This window comes from Anabrus simplex, chromosome 2 (assembly GCF_040414725.1).
Source record: "Anabrus simplex isolate iqAnaSimp1 chromosome 2, ASM4041472v1, whole genome shotgun sequence".
In the NCBI taxonomy this organism is placed as follows: Eukaryota; Metazoa; Arthropoda; class Insecta; order Orthoptera; family Tettigoniidae; genus Anabrus; species Anabrus simplex.
The window spans coordinates 930,110,971-930,135,526 of record NC_090266.1 but is presented as its reverse complement, the minus strand read 5'-3'; the positions used below and the strand labels follow the sequence as shown (position 1 = coordinate 930,135,526).

General features: G+C 38.8%; 1 protein-coding gene across 1 annotated transcript in view; it reads left to right on the top strand.

The window, feature by feature from the left end:
- LOC136864560 (esterase E4) overlaps positions 1 to 24,556 on the top strand; it is a 327,051-nt gene that overhangs the window by 239,681 nt on the left and 62,814 nt on the right. The window contains exons 5-6 of the mRNA XM_068226335.1: positions 5,528 to 5,659; positions 16,302 to 16,461. Coding sequence (XP_068082436.1) covers positions 5,528 to 5,659; positions 16,302 to 16,461 — 292 coding nt within the window. The remainder of the gene's footprint in view (positions 1 to 5,527; positions 5,660 to 16,301; positions 16,462 to 24,556) is intronic.

The window sequence follows — 24,556 nt, the reverse complement described above, 5'->3', positions numbered from 1 at the left end:
ACCTATGTTTAAATCATTCAAATAGATTTACTTCACTATGTGTTGAAAAGTTGAAGAAAATTAACATTAAAATAAATAAATAAATAAATAAATAAATAAATAAATAAATAAATAAATAAATAAATAAATAAATACATGCATACATACATACATCAGCTAACATCTATGGATTCTGCAGAACTGTCATAATTACAACTTTTCTTTGCACTGCTAAAAAAATTACTGGTACATTTTTCTTAAACCTGAAAAATCCCACTATAATTCAACATAATCTTAATTTCACTTTTTATCAGATTCAAACGAGGTTTGCTTCTGCTATTGTCCATGGTACTTTGGGCTGTTGTGCCACATCCTGGATTGGTGAGCAGCTAATGTTTTGCCATCATGCCAATAGGCTTTGTCAAGTGTGACTGACAGTGGAGGGAAAGGCAGGAGTATTTATACTCGGCAGTCAGACTGTGGAGTGAAAGCATAGCCCTTTGGGGTTGTGCGGGATTCTCCTTGTCTTTCAGTGCTAGTTTCCCAGATGTTAGATAGCCATAATCCTTCATCTCTATTGAAATTGTATGGGTCTTTTTGAATTTCAATGGCTTCTCTGATTTTTCTTTAGTGGAAGTGACTGTTAGATCTAAGCTAGGCTAGTAGCTTGTATAAGTCAAGCTACAATAGTCTGTTCTGATGTAAACAATTTTTATCAATATTGCAATTATCAATTAGTTTTTAAAATGTAAACATCAGTCATGGTTATATCCACACTCTGGTGCTACATATACTGGCAGTAAAATGAGAACCTAGAAAGAATGTATTGACTATGATATACTGTATTGGAATCAAAGTTAAAACATTCCATAAAACATGATCCTGTGAGAATATTATGCTTATCGGCTCCATGGCTAAATGGTTAGCGTGCTGGCATTTGGTCACAGGCGTCCCGGGTTCGATTCCCGGCAGGGTCGGGAATTTTAACCATCATTGGTTAATTTCCCTGGCACGGGGGCTGGGTGTATGTGTTGTCTTCATCATCATTTCATCCTCATCACGACACGCAGGTCGCCTACGGGTGTCAAATCAAAAGACCTGCAACTGGCGAGCCGAACCCGTCCTGGGATATCCCGGCACTAAAAGCCATACGCCATTTCATTTTCATTATGCTTATAGCAAACATGTGATGGCAGTCTATGAATTTTCAAGTAGTTTCTATGAAATCTTGTTGGTTTCAACCTATGGAACAGTATGTTGTTTTGCTTCTTAAACCAACACCATCACCAACAATACCAAAAGCCTGATCTTCAGGTTATTGCTGATTTTATTACATTTGAAACTGTAACCTTAAATAATATACATTAGTGTGTAAAATGTTGAATGCCAGCCCCAAGGTCTAGGGGAAACAAGCCTGTCTCTTACCTAGAGGCCCAGATTCGGTTCCCAACCAGGTCAGGGATTATTACCTGGATATGAGGGCTGGTTCGAAGTATACTCAGCCTAAATAAGAACAACTGAGGAACTAAAGTATGTGATGGTGGGTTGATATTCCCAGTCTAGGAAGCCAAGAATAATGGTCAAGAGTATTTGTTGTGCTAACCATGTATCACCTCATGATCTGTAGGTCATGGGCTGAGCAGTAAACACTTAATAGGCCAAGGCCCATCAAGACTGTAGTGTGATGAGGAAGGAAGGAAGGAAGGAAGGAAGGAAGGAAGGAAGGAAGGAAGGAAGGAAGGAAGGAAGGAAACAGTGAAAGAAAATTCTGAATGTTGCAGTGAAGCCAAATAATATATATGTAGTGTGTAATTGGCTATTTTGAATGGTAAAAGGAAAAATTCAATATAAATGAATGCAAACCTCTCTCTTGTTGACAACACTGCAGGTGGAATATGTTGTTTACAAGTAATGTCATCTACTTCCACAAGTACGACACTCTGATTTGAATTTTAAGATCTGGTTACTGGTTGATAGAGGTCGGTAGATGCAGAGTGGGATGTTGTCCCATAAGCTCTGAACTCTAATTGGCCAACTGAGCAGAGGAGAGGTGGTCACGGCTCTACCGTGGCTCTACGCCTCTGCATTCGGGAGACAGGCCTGGGGCACAGTGCTGCATTTCTCACCTGGCCTCGCCCGTCGGCTCTCCTGAGAATGGTTTTCCGTGGTTTTCCATTCTCCTGCACTAAGGCGAATGCCGGGACAGTTCGTAGTATAGGCCACGGCCACCTACCACCTCACCTTCTCCGCACATCTCCTTCACCGTAACAAATCTCCCGGCCTGAGAGACGGCGTAACCGTCTAAGAGGCCCACCTCCCCCTTCAGGGGAGGAATGAAAACGTTTCATAGTAGTAGTAGTAGTAGGTTGATAGAATAAGGCTGGAGGGGTCAGATATGCATTACTCATTTTAAATTACCTTGAACAGAACGGAACAATGTCTGACTGTATTCTGAGCCACATGTCTGCAAGCAGTTCTAGTCCATCCCCTGCATATAGGTGTGTATGTTACTATATTATTTCTTCTCCTTGGATTGTAATTTCCTTTCCAAATTTTCTTTGATTTCCTTTACTGCACATTTGGAAAATAATGATTTTACTAACAATAATAATTTGAAAACCAAGTAGCTTTTAACACAGCATGCACCATTGGTTCTAGAGTTATGTAGGAGACTAAGGATCTACGAGACTTGCATGGAACACGCAGATTGTTTGAAACTGTGATTTCATTTTGGTTGCACAGATAGCTAGAAACACAGAAGAAAAGACAGTAGTTGTACGTTTAATGACATCATTTTGTTAAAGTTCACTGATGTAAAAATCAATCGCTACAATAACATTCTACATATTCAATCATTCACACACCAGCTTTTTTACCCAGAGTTAAATGCATTTAGAAGCACAGTTGGTACAAATCCAGTATTTTAATGAAAAAGCATCAATGTTTAAAACCCTGTAGTTTTGTTTTAAATTCAGCAATGTTGGTACAGGCTATGCACTGTGCAAGAGGCAACATTAGAAAAATGTGAGTAGTGTAAAAAAGTGTTGGGCATTGACCACTTTTTTAATAATACTAATTTCTGTGACAACTTCTAAGAATAGGTGGAATAAATGAGTGCAAAATGTTATGCATTGATCATGGTATTAATAATGTTCATGTCTGTAACAAATACCACTAGCAGGTATAAGGAAATGAAGCACAGTAACACACTATGTGCAATACAAGTCTTACTCTTGTTACACTTTCATGTTTCCTAATATTCATTCCTTTATTCACTACACTTTTAGGTATACAAGAATATACAGTATACTGTTACCCTTTGTACATGTGAAATTGTTACCATCTTTTAAATGTTTATAGTCTTGCTAGGAAGGCCCACTCGACAGCGGCTTGCTACTTGCTGAGCATTGCAGCCATAGTGGCAGTGTCCAGACCTCAATGCGCTGAGCACAAAGCCGATCACTCCAAAATTAAGCCCTCAAAAATGGCCCTAAATATAATTTTGGGCCAAAACTAACTCAATTTCTGAGAAGCATACCACCTCAGCCAGCTACTTGTGCAACCTGAACGAGATCCCAGTATTGAACAAGTTGAGTGTTCCTTGTTTGTGCATCACAATACAAGTATGAATTAATGGAAACACTTAAACTACTATGTCATTCATCCTCACGGTCACACAAGCTGGCTACGCACTTAGGAGAAAATTCCGGCAAGATCTTTAAAAAAAAGCTAATATCTTGCACTTCTTAACTCTCAGTGGGGGGCCAATGACCTAGATGTTAGGCCCCTTTAAACAACAAGCATCATAACTCTCAATGGGAGAGAATTCCATAGCCTAGCACCAGATGCAAGGAATGAATGATTGTACAATGATATGATATAGATGTTGATTCCCATAGGGAATCTGAAATACTTGTCCTGAATGAGTAAATTTATAATACCAATATAAATGGTCCGTTATTGGACATTATAAATTTTTCAGCTAACTCATTCCTGGCTGCCAGCGTCTCGCCCTTGTGAGCCCACCCTGGCACACGAGGGCGAGACGCTGGCAGCCAGGAATGAGTTAGCTGAAAAATTTATAATGTCCAATAACGGACCATTTATATTGGTATTGTACAATGATATACGATTTACAGGTATAGTGAACTAGAAATTGAAATGAATGTAAAGCTGATGAGCGGAGGAGAAATAGCTGAGATCTGACAAAAGATACTGCAGTGTTGCTTCACTCAAAAGTTTGAAAATAAGTGTAGCAGTGTGTAAGTATCTCATTTGCTTAACCTTTAACCAGTCAAGTGTCTCACGATGGGTGTGACGTAATTTGTATACATTACTGAAAATATATAACGGATGCAAGAGTTCATTGCCTTCTGGAGTTTGTTTGTTCCTCAGTAGCATAAAATAATACAACACCACAATAGCTGAGTAATACAAACATCTGAATTAAGCTTATTATCATATTGCGTGAGCCTCTGTGGCTCAGGCAGCAGCGCGCCGGCCTCTCACCGCTGGGTTCCTTGGTTCAAATCCCGGTCAGTCCATGTGAGATTTGTGCTGGACAAAACGGAGGCGGGACAGGTTTTTCTCCGGGTACTCCGGTTTTCCCTGTCATATTTCATTCCAGCAACACTCTCCAATATCATTTCATTTCATCTGTCATTCATTAATCATTGCCCCAGAGGAGTGCGACAGGTTTCAGCAGCCGGCACAATTCCTATCCTTGCCACAGATGGGGGCTTCATTCATTCCATTCCTGACCCGGGCAAATGACTGGAAACAGGCTGTGGATTTTCATTTTCATCATATAGCGTAGAAGTGGCGACTGGTGAATTTTCAATGGGTGAAGGGAAGAGTATCTATGAACTTCTTTAAAAATGAAGAATGAAGATCTCCTCAGGAACAATTTTATTAAACATCAGAAAATTGATTCTGTGTCAGTTAATGCACTTGCCTGGAAAGATAGGCAATCAATTTCAAACACAAGCCCAAGCCCCTTCTAATATTAGTTTAACTGAGATCCTTTGAGCATGTGATTATCTCCATTCACCATCCCACTGAATGTTAAATGGACAATGGGCAATTCAACAAAGAGAACAAAAGATTGTGGAAGGATACTTGACAATTCACTCATTTTTTGAGAGCATGCTTGCCATGGTTGTAGTCCAAGCAATTTGACATGATCACATTGAAAGTCACAGAGATTTTGATACAAGGTTCGATTAATTTGGAGAACTAGTTTGTGATGTTTTTTTAATGATAAAGGAAGGGTTTGTTGTTATTCATTCATTACACTGTTGCTATCTGTTCCACATTTCATTAGCTGAGAAATTCTTGTCTCAGTACAGAAATAAGATACATACTACACCGTATAATATATACATGGCATACAAGTGTGTGTGTGTGTGTGTGTTGAATGTACTTTTATTGTTTGCTATTATATATTGTATATATTTTGCATTTAATTAGTTATATTGATTTAAATCTGCTCACAGCATGGTTTATTATACTAACAATACTTATTTAAAGAGTATTGTATTTATTTTAGCCTCCAGTAGAAGCAGATCCCTGGGATGATATTTATGATGCTACTGATGACCGATATGCCTGTCCACAAGAGGAAGATTATGTTGTACCCACAAATGAAGACTGCTTATTCTTGAATGTTTACACAACAAAGGTATGAGAAGAAATATATATTATCAAGTATGAAATGCTTTAAGGAATGATCTGTTTTTATCCAGAATGTGTTACTTTGTATACCTCAATTTATGAGATTTGTGTTCCCTTTTAAGATTATAATTAACTAGCAAGATAGTTGTGCTTTACTATGGTTTTAAACTGGAAGTTATTTCTGTAAGTTTTAAATTTTAGTGACCCACTTGTCGGTGGAGCCTGTAGAATATACTCTCAGTATCCACTGTTAATCATAAGAGGCAGTACAGGGGGATGTCAGGAAGTGATGACTTTTAGGATGTGGTGAGGCTGCCACGAGGTACTTAGGTACGTCAAGCATTTCTTCTACTTGTGCTTGTCACTTTCACCTTTCAAGTAGATGATCCATGAAAACTATGAACAACAAAGGTACCTTGAACCAAGAACTCATTCTACCATCAATTCTCACTGTAGCCCAATTGTCATCATAAATACATTCAATTGCTTTTAATTATCTACTCTTGATTCCATAATGCCTCAGTACAGGTAACATCTTTTCTTTTGGTACTCTGTCATACGCCTTCTCTAGATCTATGAAACATAAACGTAACTGTCTATTACTTTCGTAGTATTTTTCAGTTACCTGGTGCATACTGAAGATCTGTTTCAGACAGACCCTCTGTGATCTGATATCGCAATGGCTTTATCTAACTTACTCTCAACCACTGATCGCAATCTCTCTTCCAAAATGCCAGTGAACACTTTGCCTGGTTTACTGATCAATGAAATACCTTGATAGTCGTTTCAATCTATCATTTTCCCTTGTTTATACACTAGTGTCCAAATCTTAAGTATAAGTTACGAGTAAGCAGGGCAACGGGAAATAGACCGCAAATCGCACGACATATGCACCTACCAACCTTACATGTTCACTCTGTATAGGAAAGGAGTGTTCCCTGCTTTGACTAGCGGCATAACCGCAAGGTAAACACAGCCAGTGCCTGCGCCCCATATTCCCTCAGTCGTGTCTGCCCTGTTATAGTGTGCGGAGTGTGCGGAGTGTAGCCTCGTGGTGAACGTGACAACATAATGACACAACGAGGCCATTTGGACCCCATTTTGCAGGGTAGAATACTCGGCCACCTGGAAACAGGCCAGACACAGACCGAAGTCACTGTATCCTTGAATGTGCCACAAAGTGTCATTTCCAGGTTTTGGAGATGATTTTGAGACACAGGTGATGTTAGTTGTAGGCCAGTACCAGGTAGACCAAGGGTAACCACCCCACAGAAGGACCAATATCTGGCCTTAACCGCCCAACGAAATTGGAGTGTATCTGCAAGACAATTGTCGGCGAAGCTTGCAGCCGTCTCAGGGGTTGCCGTTTCCTGGCAAACTGTGTACCAGAGGCTCAGAACAGCAGGGCTATTTGCCTGACATCCAGTGGTGTGCACCCTGCTCACTCCAGCACAGAGACGTGCCCGTTTACTGTGGAGCCGTCAACATCGAAACTGGACCATGAATGGATGGAGGCATGTGCTCTTCACAGATGAATTCCGCTTCAGTTTGCAGAACGATTCCCATCGCATATTAATCCAGAGAGAATCGGATAGCCGATACAACCACAGGAACATATTGGAACGAGACCAGTATGGTGATGGTGCGTCATGGTGTGGAGCGGCATCATGTTGAATGGCCGTACGGACCTGCACATCTTCATGGGTGGTCTGAGGAATACTGTTAATGCTCGGAGATACATGGATGAGGTACTGAGACCACATGTTCGACTCTTCAGAGGTGTGGTTGGTCCAGACTTCCTCTTAATGGACAATAATGCCCGACTGCACCGCGGTGCTCTGGTGGATGAATTTCTGGCTGGGGAAGACATTCATCGCATGGACTGGCCAGCGAGGTATGCGGATCTGAATCCTACAGAACATGCCTAGGATGCATTGGGGAGGTAATGAAAATGAAATGGCGTATGGCTTTTAGTGCCGGGAGTGTCCGAGGACAAGTTTGGCTCACCAAATGCAGGTCTTTTGATTTGACACCCATAGGTGACCTGCGTGTCATGATGAGGATGAAATGATGATGAAGACGACACATACACCCAGCCCCTGTGCCAGCGAAATTAACCAATGATGGTTAAAATTCCTGACCCTGCTGACAATCAAACCCGGGACCCCTTTGACCAAAGGCCAGCATGCTAACCATTTAGCCATGGAGCCGGACATTCGGGAGGTGAATTGCAACTCGTCAGCCTCCACCAAGGACTCTCCAAGACCTTCGCATTGCCCTTTCGGAGGAATGGAATTGACTGCCACAAGAGATCTTGGACCATCTGATAGAGAGCATGCCTCGTCACTGTGAAGCATGTGTGGCCATTAGGGGTAACCATACACCCTATTAACAGCATATTTTGTTGTGGAAGACAATGCCAAGTTTTGTTAGTTGTTGTCAAAGGTGTACCTTAGCTATCAGAACCTTTCTGACACTGTTTTTTAGGACAAGTTGTGTGACATATGGTGTGCAAGTCAGTTTCCGTTTGTTCAGCAATCCGTCTGACATTCCTATCAGGCGGTATGGCCTTGTTTAGTGATTATGCTTAACTTTTGGACACCAGTGTAGATAGGTACAATTACTGCTTTCATCCAATCAGAAGACACCTTACTAATATTCCATGCTAATCCTATTACCATTTCATTCTAGAGATGGTGAATTCTACAATTTTTTTTATGTGATTTGTAAGTTGAGACATTTGAAGTAGACTTTCACATAAGGTGTCTGTTAATTTATAGATTGTTGTTTACACCAGGAAATGATCCAGATACTGCAAAGTGTGCCATTATGTAGGAACATAATGTGTTTAATTTTGAGAAATCATTGATGAACTTTCTTACTTCCTTGTTAACATGGATCAAGCTTCTTGCAAAACTTCTGTACCTTTTCTGATAAATCTTCTTGACATGATTTCCAAGAAATGGTATTCTTGAATATGCTCTGTGTAAGAGAGATCATGTATTTCTGTTGGCAGAAAAATAATCTGAAGTATAGTATTCAAGCAAATGCTCATAGTCTTGTTCCTTAATTACGATGCTGATTCTTCTAAGAAAGAGAAATCTATCTGGAAATTGTATCCTAAGCAAGTTTCATAAAACATCTGTTGCTATCTGAAAAGAAGACACATAGCCTACTGTGACCATTCATGGACACGTATGGTTTGGAAAAATGATTATATTCTTCTGTTCGGCCTCGGCTAGAATTCAGCGGTTCGCGTGAAAATCCATTCAAGGGCATGGCCCTTTGACGAGTACCGGTCACATTTCATCAAATGATAATTAAAACCTAATGATTCAACATCCTACCTAATTATAGCTAGGCTCTTAAATATCTCATTCAAGAAATGACAACCACAATAAAAGTTTGGAAGGATATAAAATTTAATGAAATAATCCTAGGGAAAATATAATAATAATAATAATAATAATAATAATAATAATAATAATAATAATAATAATAATCTGAATAAGCAACATCACGGAGAGTTATCACTATATAAGTCCTATCACACTCTGTTGGCTCTAAAAATCTATCCTTGAGGCATTATTTAACATTAGATTCAAACATTAAAATAAATCGTAACAGTCTTTCAGATACTTCCATTATGAAGAAAAAAAAGAATCACACAAGAAAAATCCATCAATCGGAAGTCTTTCACTTCTCCTGCTTGTTTGTTCATTCATCTTAAAAAATCACTTTTACCCATAGCTTGCTTTCCCTGTTCTATCTATGTCGTCATTCAAACACCTACCTAGCTAATGAACAACAATTTGAATTCCCTTAACGGTCATTTCTCTAATATGACACAGAATCATATCTATTAATCAACCAAGACATCAATAATTCCATAAATAAATATCACGGTGTCGTTACTCTCGTCTGGATTCTCAGTAGGCTACTGCCGTACCTGGAAAATAATACCTGCTAACTACTGACATGATCAAATAATACAATGCTGGAAGATCTGCGATGCATCAGCTTCTTCTCCATGTCTGCTAAAAATAATTCTAATGCTCAAACAACTACCGTACATAAAGCAATATGTCGAATGCAACACACGATATCAGGTGACATTGATCCTAAAATACATCTGTCTACTGTTCGGGTGTATTAATTACTGAAGATCCTATCCATTCATCCGCACGTCTATTCATTTATTTTAATGCTGTACCATAATACATATCATGACAAATCCTATGCGCTCCACACTAAATTCTCCGAAATACCTTCATTACATACATCGCTTGTCCGTCCAATACTCAAAATATGCAGCGAACATTTCATTCAACAACATTACCCTAACTCATTGACCATCTCAAAGATCAAACGTACCACTGTAGCACGCAATTCAATAAATCTCGTCTACTATCACTACCGCATCAAGTCATAATATCTGACGACTCTACGCTCGCCACACTTCATCAAAAATGCGCACCACATCAACATTAACACTCGAATAAACAAGCATAGGCATCGAAGAGTCTTAATTCCACGCATATGAATATCACACAATTCCTACTGAAAAAACACTTCACCAACGTTTTGCGGAACAAGTCATGTAAGAGGACCACAACATTAATAATATTACACACACGCATTCAGAGAACTTACCTGTAGACACTCGACACTATCTTTTCGCGATTAACTTCCAAAATTAGTTCACTAGCGTAAGAGCAACGAATGAATTATAAACGCCTAACCCTATCAAACGCTGACGGTAAGCTAAAATCCTATCTCATAGACGGCCAGACCAACACTTCACAAAATAACAACCGGCCCGTTAGGTTATTCAAGTCGTTTCTTAAAGTCACCTGAATGTGATGACAAAATCTAGCTCTACATTAAGCTGCTACAAATAGAACAAGGAAAGACAATGCAGGGGTAGGGGTAGGTTATCGTTGAAGACACAGACGTTCATCCCATCCTTCAGGTTATCAGCTTTCTGGACATCTGTTTTACGTTATTCCGGTTATTCCAGCAGAGCTCGGATCCATCAGGGATCCAGTTAGCTTTTAAGCGCACATCTCCATGTTATTGGTATTCTGGATCATAATAGAAACTCGTACAAAATTTATTAGACAGAGTTTAATTCGATTTTTATATCCACCCTTTCATTTACTAACACTCCCCTGCAATATATCGGTGTCGTATATTCAATTGTTAATCTTATTTAAGCGATATGCTCTCTTAATATCCTATAGATCTCCTCAGTTTTTAGTATACACCAGAGCTATTTCCAATGTCGACCTACTATTTATTTATTATGGCTTCTATCTGCTTTTCCTTTTACAATGTTCACGAAAAAACAAAATTCCACTTTAATTATCTTACAATAATAATCGGTTCGCATTTTATGATTCATAGAACTACCATCTTATGATCTCCATTACACATGTTTCTGACATTTGAGGAACTTTGACATTAAGGGCCCTTTACACGCTCAGACATTTACACAGATCTGTCTGTACAGACCGTGTTTGTGCAGACAAGCGTTGCGTGTAAATGAATCACCGACTGTAATTTTGGTCTGTACTGCGGTCTGTGTTCGGCCTGTGCAAAGTCTGGCGGAGTTTGAATTAACACAGACCACGCGCAGACAAGTCTGAGCGTGTAAAGCTTACGCAGACAACGCTGCAGACAGATAGCACAGTCCTTCGTCTGGGAGCGTGTATGTAGTGTTGTACTGTAGCGTAGTGTTTGCTCTCAATACAGGAACAGCTATGAGTGAGTTTACTCGAGGTTCGCGTAATTGTACCCGTACATTTATGATTGAATTCATAGAATTCTATAAATCATTGCCATGTGTTTGGAAGATCAAGAGCAAAGAATACAGTGTCCGGAATGAAGAAAACGCGGCATATGATGTATTAGTTTCTAAACTAACATTTCCTTATCACAACTTGTCCATCCGTCACGACATAAAACATTAAAATTAAGCCTACTATTTTCACCCAATCTTGAAATTGTATTTTAATTAATTAATCGATTCATTCATTCATGTTGTCCTAGATGTTAACAGTGTTATATGATCTAGGACAATATGTAGGCCTATCTTAATACTTCGTGAGTTCAATTAGTGCTTCATGTCACAATTCTGTACCTGATCCAGTTATACTACAATTACAACACACATTGTGAATGACTGCATGAATAGATAAATGAATGAATGATTGCACGATTGAATTGTATTCATGCATATTTGCATGACCCAATAAATACCGCTACTGTTCTCTCCCTGTCACGGATAACTACCAGATGAAAAGAGAGCCCTTATTATTGATGGATGAATAAATGAATGAATGAATGAATGAATGAATGAATGCACTCAACTTACAGCTACGGAACTCCAACAGCTGAGGAAGGAACACGCAATCTATTTTACCTAAGCAAAATAATGCCTTTGAATTCTCACCTTTAAATATTCCTCTCTTAGAACTTCATATATAGCACGGCATGTTTCCGGAATGATGTGGCTTAAAGATGAAGGAGACACTATAGCAGAAAATTTAAGCTCCGCATAGCTTTTTCCCGTTGCCAGAAACCTCAATGTTACTACAAGTATTTCTAAAGTGCTTATCGATTCTCTCATTACACTGTCTTCTCTCCTTATATACGGTGTGACATACTGCAACAGCACTAAGAATTTCTCTTCGTCCATTCTCAAGTAGTTAAACCAGTCATCTTTTTCCAATTTTAACTCCTTCAAAACAACGTGCGAAAGCGAAACGTGTTGTAGAAGCCAGTCTTTTGTCCACCTTCTACGTTGTGATTTCTTCCTCTTTTTAACTTCCGAAATAACAACACTAGAAGTACCACTTTGTAAGTTAATTGACTTAATGTGGCCATGGTCAGGAAATACTACCTGCGCTCGTCTCGATTAGAAATACAGGACTGTGCGAAAGCTGTACAAATGGTCGGAACGTGTAAACGCAGCGTGGACAGTGCAGACCAGATGTGCAGACGGTCGTTGCAAACGTGGTCTGTGCAGACAAGTCTGAACGTGTAAAGGACCCTAGTCACTCTCTTCACTCGCAGAACTTCGCAAAGGAAAACATTCTACCATTTATTTACTCTTCCAACACATATGATACGTCACTTCGCACACGCCTTCTTGATGGTTAGCCGTGCATGATTTTAAGTCATTCCATGGCCTCCGCTATGACGAATCCCGGACTAAATGTTATGTATGACTTTTTCTCTTCACAGCTGTTGACATAGTTTTCATTACTGATCTCCGCTTATTTCTCAACTCAATCTTTTGTATACCACGGGGTTCTGAGCTTGATTCTTCCAATTTATTCTCTAAGATCCCATAACTATGCGAGTTGTATCGGTTTTTATACGTGATGGAACATATAAGTTGGCCGTATTTCGGCGATTCACGTACTTCTGTGCCGTTCTCTTTAATCTGTTTATTTTATAACTTTCAATGAATCCTTCACTCTCGACCTCGACGTCATTGAAAGGTTAGGCTATAATACAGAACCACAAGTATGGACTTTCACCCTTAAGTATTTGGGGAAAAAACAGTAAAAATATAAACCTTGCATGAACAGGTATGGGGCAGATGCAGTATATTTGTTCTTTACAATATTTGTTACCTCACTTTATAGATTATTGTTTATAACAATCTGATCACCATGAAAGAACTATGAAAAGCATCTGGATTCCACAGGACATGTTTATTATGCTGTATTAACGATATGATAAGCCTAGTGTTTTCATTCATCCATATGTATAGTATGCGAACTTTTTCTTGAGCCCTAAGTTCCCATTACGTACTATGGAGTTCAGGGCTCAAGAAAAGGTTCGCGTACTATAGTGGACACATCACATGATGTAAAGAGTGTGATAATTGCTTAAATATTGCAGTTTTGGGTCAAATTATCAGTGCTCATTACCAATCTGTTAGAGCAGTTTAAGGATGACATGTCAGTGTTTACAATAGGCATCCAGTCAAGTTAGTGAGTTTTAAGGGGGTCACTTTGTTGCCATGTGAGAGGTTTTTTTTGCTATTTGTTTTACGTCGCACCGACACAGATAGGTCTTATGGCGATGATGGGACAGGAAAGGCCTAGGAATGGGAAGGAAGCGGCTGTGGCCTTAATTAATGTACAGCCCGAGCATTTGCCTGGTGTGAAAATGGGAAACCACTGAAAACCATTTTCAGGGCTGCCGACAGTGGGGTCGAACCCACTATCTCCCGGATGCGAGCTCACAGCTGCACGCTCCTAAATCGCACGGCCAACTTGCTTGGTATGTGAGAGTTTAATATATCATTCTAGGAAATTGCCTGGTCATTAGTGTGTAGTATTTCTGTTCTGCAGTGAGTATGTACAGAATTGTTTAAAGAAAGATATATGGCACAGAACGAACATTTTGGATGGCTGACACAGCTAAATGCTAGAGAGAAATGCCATCTTTTATGAATGATAGTGACTGTTCTGCTACATCTTCTGCATTATTGCAGCAGCACTGATTAATACTAACACGTTATCCAATGTTTTCTGTAACAATTTGTTGCCATGTACCTAAGATGGCTTGTGTGCTTATCACTCTCTCCAAATTTCTAATGCTGTCAAACAGTCGCTAGGCTATCAAAATGCAATGGGTCAATGAACAGTGTGACTGTAAAGAGGAATGGTAGAATGGTGTGTTTTCCACGGAATCACCTATCTATTTAGGAGAATTAAGGGTGCATTGACAATGTTATGACAAGACAGCAGATAAGCCTTATCATCAGGACTGTATTCTCAAAATTAATACTGCATTATCACTAGGTTTTATGAATTGGGAGGCTATCATTGCTTGACAGCAAATCACTCTTAATGCATAACTGTATGATCATTTCAAGTACCCATATTAATGACACTGTGAGATCAGTTCTCTTACCATTCTTGTAAGTCATTCTCAGACTTATACTTCAGCAAGTCAAAACCAGGATGCAAGTAGCAGCAACCACACAAGCCTTTTTAAGGGATAACAATATTCCAGTTCTGACATGATCTTTTGGATTGCCAGATTTTCTGGAACATGATCAAAGAAGAGTTGCATTACAACACTCTGACAGTTAATATTGATGATCTTCTGGATACAAATAAATGATACATGGATGGTTAAATCTAAGGAGACCATAGAAACGCTATTTGACTTGATAACAACACAAGTATAGTAGGTTGAACAAGTCACGTGTGGACACTCCACTTACTGTCCGCCTCTGTAGCGTAACGGTTAGCACTACTAGCTGATGTCCTTGGAGGCCCGGGTTTGATTCCCGGTACTGCCAGAGATTTAAGAATGGAAGAGGGCTGGTATGTGGCTAAAATGATACATGCAGCTCACCTCTATTGGGGTGTGCCTGAAAAGAGCAGCACCACTTCGGGACAAGGACACAAGTCTACTTTTTACTCTGCATTCTGATTTCATCTTTAACGTTTGACAGTGAACCACATTCTGTGAAAATTGGATGATTATCACAACTACCTCACGGTGTTCAGATAATTATGGCCAGCAGTAAAGTAATATATACTATTCATTTAAATTAGAGGCATCTGGGGGGCACAGGTATATAAGAGAAAAAAGCACGGCACTACATCCCTGATAGGCCTTGGCCTACCAAGTAGCTGCTGCTCAGCTGAAGACCTGCAGATTACGAGGTGATGTATGGTCAGTGAACAAATCATCTTGGAGAGGTATATAAGACAATTCTTTAATTTTTTACTCTTCTGAATCTAATCATTCTTATAGTTTTAAGGGATTCAACTTCGTGGTCATTAATCCTCCCTTTTTAGAGTATCTAGTATCATCACCAGTCTTGACAAAACTATCAGGATAATTTCTTACAAATCTACGGAACAACTGAAGTTATGTTTTGCTCCCATATACTATACTAGGAGGTACAGGGTACCCTTAATGGGTGAGAAATATCATTGAGGGGCCAAAGTTGTGCAGTACATTTGCTTCAGACTGGGTGGTCAAATTCTGGTATATATGTTTGCAAGTCAAAGTGCTTAAATTCAGAGAGATTTACTAACACATTAAAGAGCCATCTTTCAGGACAGAATTACAGCTTGCTGGGATCTCCTAAGACTGATAATAGTTGAAGGGATGTTACACCATCATTATATTTGGGCATGCCATCTTGGCCCTAAGGTAAGGTACTGTCAGTTGTCACTAAATGAAGAAATCATTCATGACACTGCACAGTCTACAGCTGAGAATGACTTCATACCATTATAATGATGGTGAAATTGCAAAATTGCCCACTAAATATGTTTTCATCAGAGTTAGTAAATGAATAGGAAAATGATATTTAATAGGTTTCAGTCTTAGTTACAGTAGGAATGTTAAGTCTCAACCTCTTATAAATGGGGTTTAAAATTGCAAATTAATAGTACATTTGTTCACTGTACTATTCAATGATTAAAAGACATTGTCAATTTACTCAAGATGGGAGGTTTTTATTTTCTGGAGATTAGTGCAAAAATAACATGTAATGGATTAGGAACAAAGCCTTTCTGAAATGTAAATATCTTGCTTGTTCTGAGATGAATTATATTATGCAATTAAAACAAAGGCATGTTTAAACAGCTAAATTTTCCCTTTAGCTACCAACTCTCCGCCAAAATCCACGAAGGGCAGTTATGATATGGATTCATGCTGGAGGGTGGTATGGAGGAACTGCTACCAGCTCCATGCACGGACCACAGTATTTGATGGATGAAGATATTGTGTTAGTCACCCTCAACTATAGGCTTGGTGCTCTTGGTGAGTTCTTTTAATGTTTAATAAATCTTCATTCAATCTATAATTGGATATTTGAAACTTGTCTCTGATAGATATAAAAATACCTGTTGAACAGATGAGTTTCACATGCACAAGCTGAGAACTTCTCTTGTGAGCACTATGCATCTTCATTCTAGCTTCTTATCTCTAACACTCCCAATTTACCAAAATTTGTTAACTAATTTGTGTATAGGAGTATGATTTGGAACTCAATCTTCAGGGTATATTTTGTGAAATATTCCCCTGACAGCATGACCCAATTCTGTACACACCTACCTATCGCAAATAAAAATTAATTTTGGTACAGGATACTTAGATAGCCATAGCTTTCTTAAAACACTACTGTACAAGTGCAGTTTCAGCAGCTGTTCAAACTTGGACTGATAATGCACTCATAGTCCCCACAAAGCTGGGGATTTCTGGCTCATTGGTCATGGTCTCGACCAGCATCACAGCTGAATTGGACCCCCTGCGTGCACAAGCAATAAATATTTTGGTCAGCTGGTAAATAATATACCGGGTGGCCTGCCAAACCATTATTGTTCAGTTTTATGAAATCCAACCAACATTGAATTTCGCCTCATGGTCGATATTGCTCTGCATCCTACCTGTGTGCCAGCAATGTAAAGAGCCATGGAAGAAGCAAAGGAAAAATGATTATGCACAATTTCCTCACCCAATCCTATGGACCATTGTACAAACATGCGATTTATTGCTCCCTGAAATAACATATGTACCCATAATACGATCAAATTAATAGGTTATGCCATGTGATCTGCAATGGTAGAAAGATAAATGAATGCCATAAACCATGATTGAAAACTTTAGCACAGATGTTAACTTTCAAGGTCGAAGGGCTGCAGTTGAGTACTAGACTTCTGGCAAATATCGTGTATGTTCTCTTTGTGGCTGAGTCGGTAATGTGCTGGTTGCCTGTGGTATCTGAGTATTGGTAATGTAGTGGTTAAAATCCAGTCTTATACATTTCTTTTTTGAACAACAGATCATGCCCAAATGTAATGGGGACACAAAGTACAATCAAACCTACCAGGCCATATCACAGCTCTTATTCATTCAGTCACAATGTATTCCAGAGATTAGTACATTGAAATGTTGCTAATTTATGGAGAAACAAGGCAGAACCTATTCAATTTGCAACGCCTGTATCAAGAGCGATTACCTGACAGAAGATTACCAATAAGTCTGAAGCCTTGAACGATGACTGCAGTTAACTGGGAAACTTGGAAGGGTACCACCTGATAGAAATACTCTTATAATTTCCGTTCCAAGTGAAGAGTCTGTTTTGGATGCTGTCTGAAATAATCCTCATATTAGTACATGGACACTTGCATAACAGACCAACATCAGCCAGTCGTCTGTTATGTGATGATTGTATATCAATATATTTCACCTGCACCATGTGAAGTTACACCAGCAGCTCCATGGACATGATTTCAATGCTCAAGTTACATTTTGTCAATGGACATTGCACAGTACGACCAATAATGCAGCCTTTTTGTCAATAGTTCCTGTTTTCAGATGAGTCACAATTTCACAACACTGGCATTGTGAATCGGCACAATATGCACTAATGGAGGATGAAGAATCTCCATTGGGTAAGACAGCACACATTTCAAGTGCAGCAGGGAGTAAATGTCTGGTGTGGGACCTTTGGCGACTACCTAATTGGACCATATTTCTTTGAAGGTCATCTGATAGGACATCTTCAAATGAACTCCCACAGTTTCTGGAGAGCATGCCATTGCTTGACGTGGTTTCAAAAAGACAGGGCCCTCATCTCACGAATTAATAATCATCTGGAACCATCTTCGTGAACCATATCCTAATAAATCGATAGGAAGAAGAGAACCAGTTCCCTGGCCCTCCAGATCACATTATCTTATGCCACTTGATTTCTTTCTGTGGGGTCACTTAAAGCAAGTAGTGTATGCACAAGAGCCTGAAAATCCTCGTCACCTTCAGCAACTGATCTCTGAGGCATGCCAAGCTGTTACACCTCACATGTTACAACGAGCAAGAATGTCTTTATAATGTTGTGCTGAAATCTGTACAAACCAAAGTGGTCAACATTTTGAGCACTTACTGTGCTGAATATGCAGAGTACCCTGTTTCCTAACTACAGACCATCATTTCATAGTCCAACCTGGCTACGTAACATATGATAAAACCAGTCCTTTTCAGGAACAAATAAAAATTCACTAGATGGAACAAGTAGATATGAGAATATATCAAATCCACTGTCAACAGCATAAAGCTGCATGAGGTTCTATACATCCATTTCGCATCCGGGAGATAGTTCGAACCCCACTGTCGGCAGCCCTGAATATGGTTTTCCATGGTTTCCCATTTTCACAACAGGCAAATGCTGGGGCTGTACCTACCTTAATTAAGGCCAAGGCCACTTCCTTCCCATTCCTAGGCCTTTCCTGTCCCTTCGTCGCCATAAGACCCATCTGTGTCGGTGCAACATAAAACAAACAGCAAAAAATACATCCATTTCTTCTCAGCCCCAACGAGCTCATTTCTGCCTCCCAACCTCACCAGGAGGGTAAGTGTCAACACTCTTTCAACACACTTCAACAGATTTTGTCTTGGAGTTGGATAAGAAGAAAGCCAGATAAGCACAGGAAAAGGGAAGAGATAAAAGGTTAAATAACATAAATGGTAAAAGACTTGAGACACATGGCAAACACAAAAGGAGACAAGAAACCCAGTGGGTCAATATTACATTCTTATCTTTCTATATTTGACTTGATTTATCAACTGCTTGTTTCCTTCCATTATTTTAAAAGAAAATAAAGTTATATATTCAACTTGATTGAGAATCTACAAAATATTGGTAGTTTAATGTTAATTATAATGAGGTAAGATTGTTTATCTGATTCCTTCAGTAATTCTAATAACATGCACAGGAGGAATAGCTAACTTCAGGAAACAAAATATGTTTTTAAAAGTTTTATACAGGTGGATATAATTTCAACAAAGTTCAGAAACCAACTGATGTTCCATACTTTAAATAGTTGAGTATCAGTTTTAAATTCTGAACTAGACAAGCCAAGTAGTCCAATTGGTTAGACACTCACTTCCTGTGCCTAGGAATGTAGGACTTCATCCTGGCACTAAATCCTGTTTGTTTGCTGGCTTTGACATCCTGCCAGTATCTCTTGACCATATCAGTCAGCACTTTCTTTCGCTCTTTTGGTAAAAGCCCTCTCCGTCTTCTGGATTCTTACTCCATCACAAAGCTAACTGGTTTGATTAGAAGGCAGTTTGGGTTTAGGAAATGTTATTCTAGTGAGGCTCAACTTGTAGGATTCTAGTGAGATATAGCAGATATTTTGGATTCCGGAAGTCGAATGGACTATTGACCTATCCAAGGCTTTTGATATGGGAGATCAATGGAGATTACTGACAAAAATGAGGGCTATTGGACTAGACAAAAGAGTGGCTGAAAGGGCAACTAAATTTCTAGAAAACAGAATTCAGAGGATTAGAGTAGGTGAATTGTTATCTGATCCTCTAATGATCAAGAGGGGAATTCATCAAGGTATTATTATTAGACTTTTATATTTTCTTATACCAGGTGTTTCACCAGCCCCTCATTTTTTCGAGGTAGGTAACCCAACTAACGCGTATATCATAGTCATCCGAAAAACATTAGTACCTGCTTCTTTATAGCCTTAGTACAACCATACCATTTATATAATGCTCGTGAATATGATAGAAATCATTAACGGCAGTGTTATTTCTATTATCTAAACTATAATTAATGTGGAAAAACGATCACAGCTGTGAATAACACTATCTTATGTTTGGACAGGAAGTGTTTATAAGGATTACAACATGCTAGAAAAGCATCGAGGCTTGCGGTAGCTAAGGTGGCTCAAGCACATGTCACTGCTGTTGCATCAGCTAAGCTATGTGGTAGTAGGTTCGAATCACAGGCTGGTACACTTTTTCTGTTGATTAACACCATTTACAGTGACTGTAATATTTGGTACTAAAAAGGACCGTTTTTATCCGATGTTACGTAACCAGGTTGGACTACGATGTGTTGGTCTGTAGGTAGGAAGTATAGTATCCTGCATATCCAGAGTAACAAGTGTTCGAAATGTTGACCATTTTACAGTGTTTATTTAGCCTTTTATCATTACGGAGCACGTGGTATACATTTTAATTCAACTGTACTTTCTCCTTAAATTAGCAACAATTCAACATACTCTTCATAGGAATACATCATGAGGAAATGAATAAGTGCTGTGATGTGACCTGGTAGGTGTGGATTATTATTTGTGTGCGTTTGATTCGGTAGCTTGTTGATTCGAATCCCATGCTGGCCGTTCTGAAAACGGTTTTCCTCATTTCCCCATTTTCACCACCAGGCGAATACCGGAACGGTACCTTAATAAAAGACCATGGCCGATTTCCTTCCCAAACCTTCCCCCACCCATCCTTAGGGGAAAGATGCCAAATCAGAGTGCACTTCTAAAAACCAATAGCAAAAAAAAGGAAATTATTATCGTATCCCTGTTAAAACGGAGCATCGCCATCGTTCAAAAAATTTGCCTAATGCCAGATTCGAACCATTACGCTGCCAATACTCATACATCATCTGCTCCAGTGCTTAACCAATTCAGCCACGGAGCCAACATATACGATACTTGCTAGGGGTTTAGTACTTAAGTACGGCCGTTACACCTTGAAAGTTAACATATGTGTCAAAGTCTTCAATGAAGGTTTACAGTGTTGATTTAACTTCCTTAATTTACAGAGTATGTGGCATTACCTATTAAATCCATCATATTACGGGTACCTGTGTTATTTCAAGGTTCAGTAAATCACATCTTTGCAGAATGGTCCTTAGTATTTGGCGTGGAATTGTGCATAGTAGTTTTTTCTTCACTAGGTCCATGGATCAATTTACAGTGATGACACACAAGTAGGGGAGATCCCTATTGACCATAAGGAAAAAATTTCAAGTTATTTGGTGTTCTTAAAACTAAATCATAAGGATCTATAGGTTATAAGCATTATTTGGGTTGCCTGTCTCCAAAAAAATAAGGTACTGGTGAACCACCCAGTATATATATATTGTACCCGGATGAGATAGGCCCTAGTTATCATGATTTCTTGATTATAATATAAATACAGATATATGGGAATGATAAATTACGTACAGTGTCAGTTTTGTGTGGACGGAAGAATTTCAACATAGTCAGACATATCGCGACAATCCGTCACCACAGTTAAGCTTGTCATTATGGGGAGAATGTTTCTTGGTCAGAAGCTAAGAGGATTAAATCTAGAGCTCACAACAACAGAAGTAATGACTACAAGGAAGTGAAAGAGTATTTCTGAACAAGTGCGAGGCCAGGTGCATCACCGATACCGAGAATGTGACGTACCAGTTTTTCCAACGCCTGGAGGCATTTGGTGTTGTTAAGTTGCAACGAAGAGATTTTAAACTAACCGATGCGGTGTTGACCAATGGCAAAATTTATCAGAGGCTCGCAGATAAACCAACATAAGAGAAACTCAGAGTGGACTCCAGTTAGCTTCTCCGATAACAATAATTAAATTATTCCAACCACATAACTGAATAGAGGGGATTTTTGTGATATCATTCCCATGGTGATTAATTGTAATTGTAATAAATTAAAGTAATGAATTCTTGAAAATGACCCACGCTATCTCGCCATTGGTCAAGATGAGCGCGCCATCAGGGACGCCGACGTAGCGCGCGAAAAGTAGGAGGACAGGAATTAAGTGATATTTCCAAGATCACCGAACGATATGAGTTCAGAATACGACACATGAATGTGTATCGCCAGTTTATTAAGTGGGATAAATTAAGAGATCCAAATCCACCTGCATATGCCGATTTAGGATAACCAACCCCCCTCCCCATGAGATGACCGCAGATGACCCCGGCGGGAAACCATATCGTCCATAAATAACCAGCAGTGGGACCTCACATCACCCAGTTGTTACCAGTCACCAGTTGTGACCAGTCGAGCTTCACATCAACCAGTCGTTTAAAATAATTTGATACGCTGACACGGTGACTCTGTAACTCAGTACCAGAAAACTCATTATAGATTCTGTTAGAGTGAAAGTACGTTAGTAGTCATGAAGGTGAAGACGAACAGTGATAATTATTCAGTATATCGAGTGTAAATTATCAATATCACTGTATGTGAAATTAATACATTTCTCAACATTTCATGTGTTGGAATTTAAAGGATCGACAGGAACGCCGATAATACTTTTTGAAGGCAGTGTTCAGAGCCTGAAATAAATATTTCATGATAGACGGTGTAACAATTATTGTAGCAGGGAACTGTAGGAGCGAGGCAATCACAAGACAGCATCGTATACTTCAGGAAGTGCGGATTGAAGAACGCGATACGCGCCGGTTCAAATGAAACGACACTTCATCGTAATGTGTCACGACGTGTGATTCGGGCTCAAGGAAGAATAATTGTGCAAACGTAATGGGTCTAGAGGCACCTATAAGTGTTTTTTTTCTTCTTGTATAAATTAATGTAAATTCTGTAAGTAAGGTATTAATCATGGGTAGTCACCCAGAAGTGTTTTATTGTGTTAAATTTATAAAGTGCGATATGATGGACGAGTAAATTACCATGGGGCCTGGAGGCTTCTCACCCGCTACGAGACAATGGAATTCTACATAGGAATGAGTACACAAATTTAATATTTGGGGATGTTATCGCGACTAAACGAGGTCCAGTGTAGGTTAATTATGGTTACTTAACATGGTCCGCCTTCCGAATCCATGATTTTATTTTTTTGTTAGACGGACGAACTAATTTATATTAACATAATAATGGGTTAGATTAATTAATTTGAGTATTTGTTTGTTGTATACAATGTAAATATGGGATATATTTCTTTCAATTAATGCATGCTGTTTGTAATACTTTGATTTAAGTTCATTTCAAGTGTTAAATTCCTTTTTGTTCTAACCCATTTGTTTGATTTTCAATCACTGCGGTGATTATTTGTATTTTAGTTAGGAATATTTGCTACCAGACAGCCAGATTATGAAAGTGCCAGAGTATGAAAAATTTGTGTTGCGTATGGAAGGTCATAAAAATAATAATGTTCTATCTGCTTTGGGCGTTCGTAAGTTCTATATAATAATAATACTGCTCGGTGTGTTTGCGAGTGAGAAATAATAATAATGTTTGTGAGTTGGCAAAGGAAAGTAAATTAATAATAATAATAATAATAATAATAATAATAATAATAATAATAATAATAATAATAATATTTTGTGCGTTTGCAAGTTAAAGTATAATAATAATAATAGTGTGAGTTGGCAAAGGAAAGTAAATTAATAATAATAATAATAATAATAATAATAATAATATTTTGTGCGTTTGCAAGTTAAAGTATAATAATAATAATAATAATAATGACAGTGCTTCGTGAGTTAGCTAGTGCAAATAATAATCAATGTGGAGAGGACATGTAGCGTTAAAGAATTTGATTCGCGTAGTCAGTTTGATTTTACGTAAATTGTTGATTTCACGTTTGGACTTTATCTTAACCATTAAAATTTGTTTAAAAGCGATAAAGGCACATGAATTAGAATGGTCACGATATGTGGAAATCCCAGAGTGGTTTGAGCCCATATTTAGAGTTGGAAGTCATGAGGGATGAAAATCCGGCTTGAAATAAAATTGAGCCGTACTGTTTGTAATGATGAAATAGATGAATCTCAAGGCCTAAGATGATATAAAATGCATATTCCGGTGCTATGAGTGGCAGAATCCACGCACCGAGGATTAATTTACGAATTAAATGTTTGAAGAGTTCCAATAAAAGGAAATGGACTTCAAATTGGAAGGAATAGTTTACCAATCGCCGGCATTGGAGGTATTTGCCCAGTCGCGATGTGCCATAGGTTGTGAGATGTATCTTGGGAGGACGTTTGTCCCCATATAAATTAACGGCAGTACGAAACTGAAGGTAAGGTCCCGAATACCGTGTTGTCCCGACCGACATAAAGCAGATCTTGGTGGTTCATAAC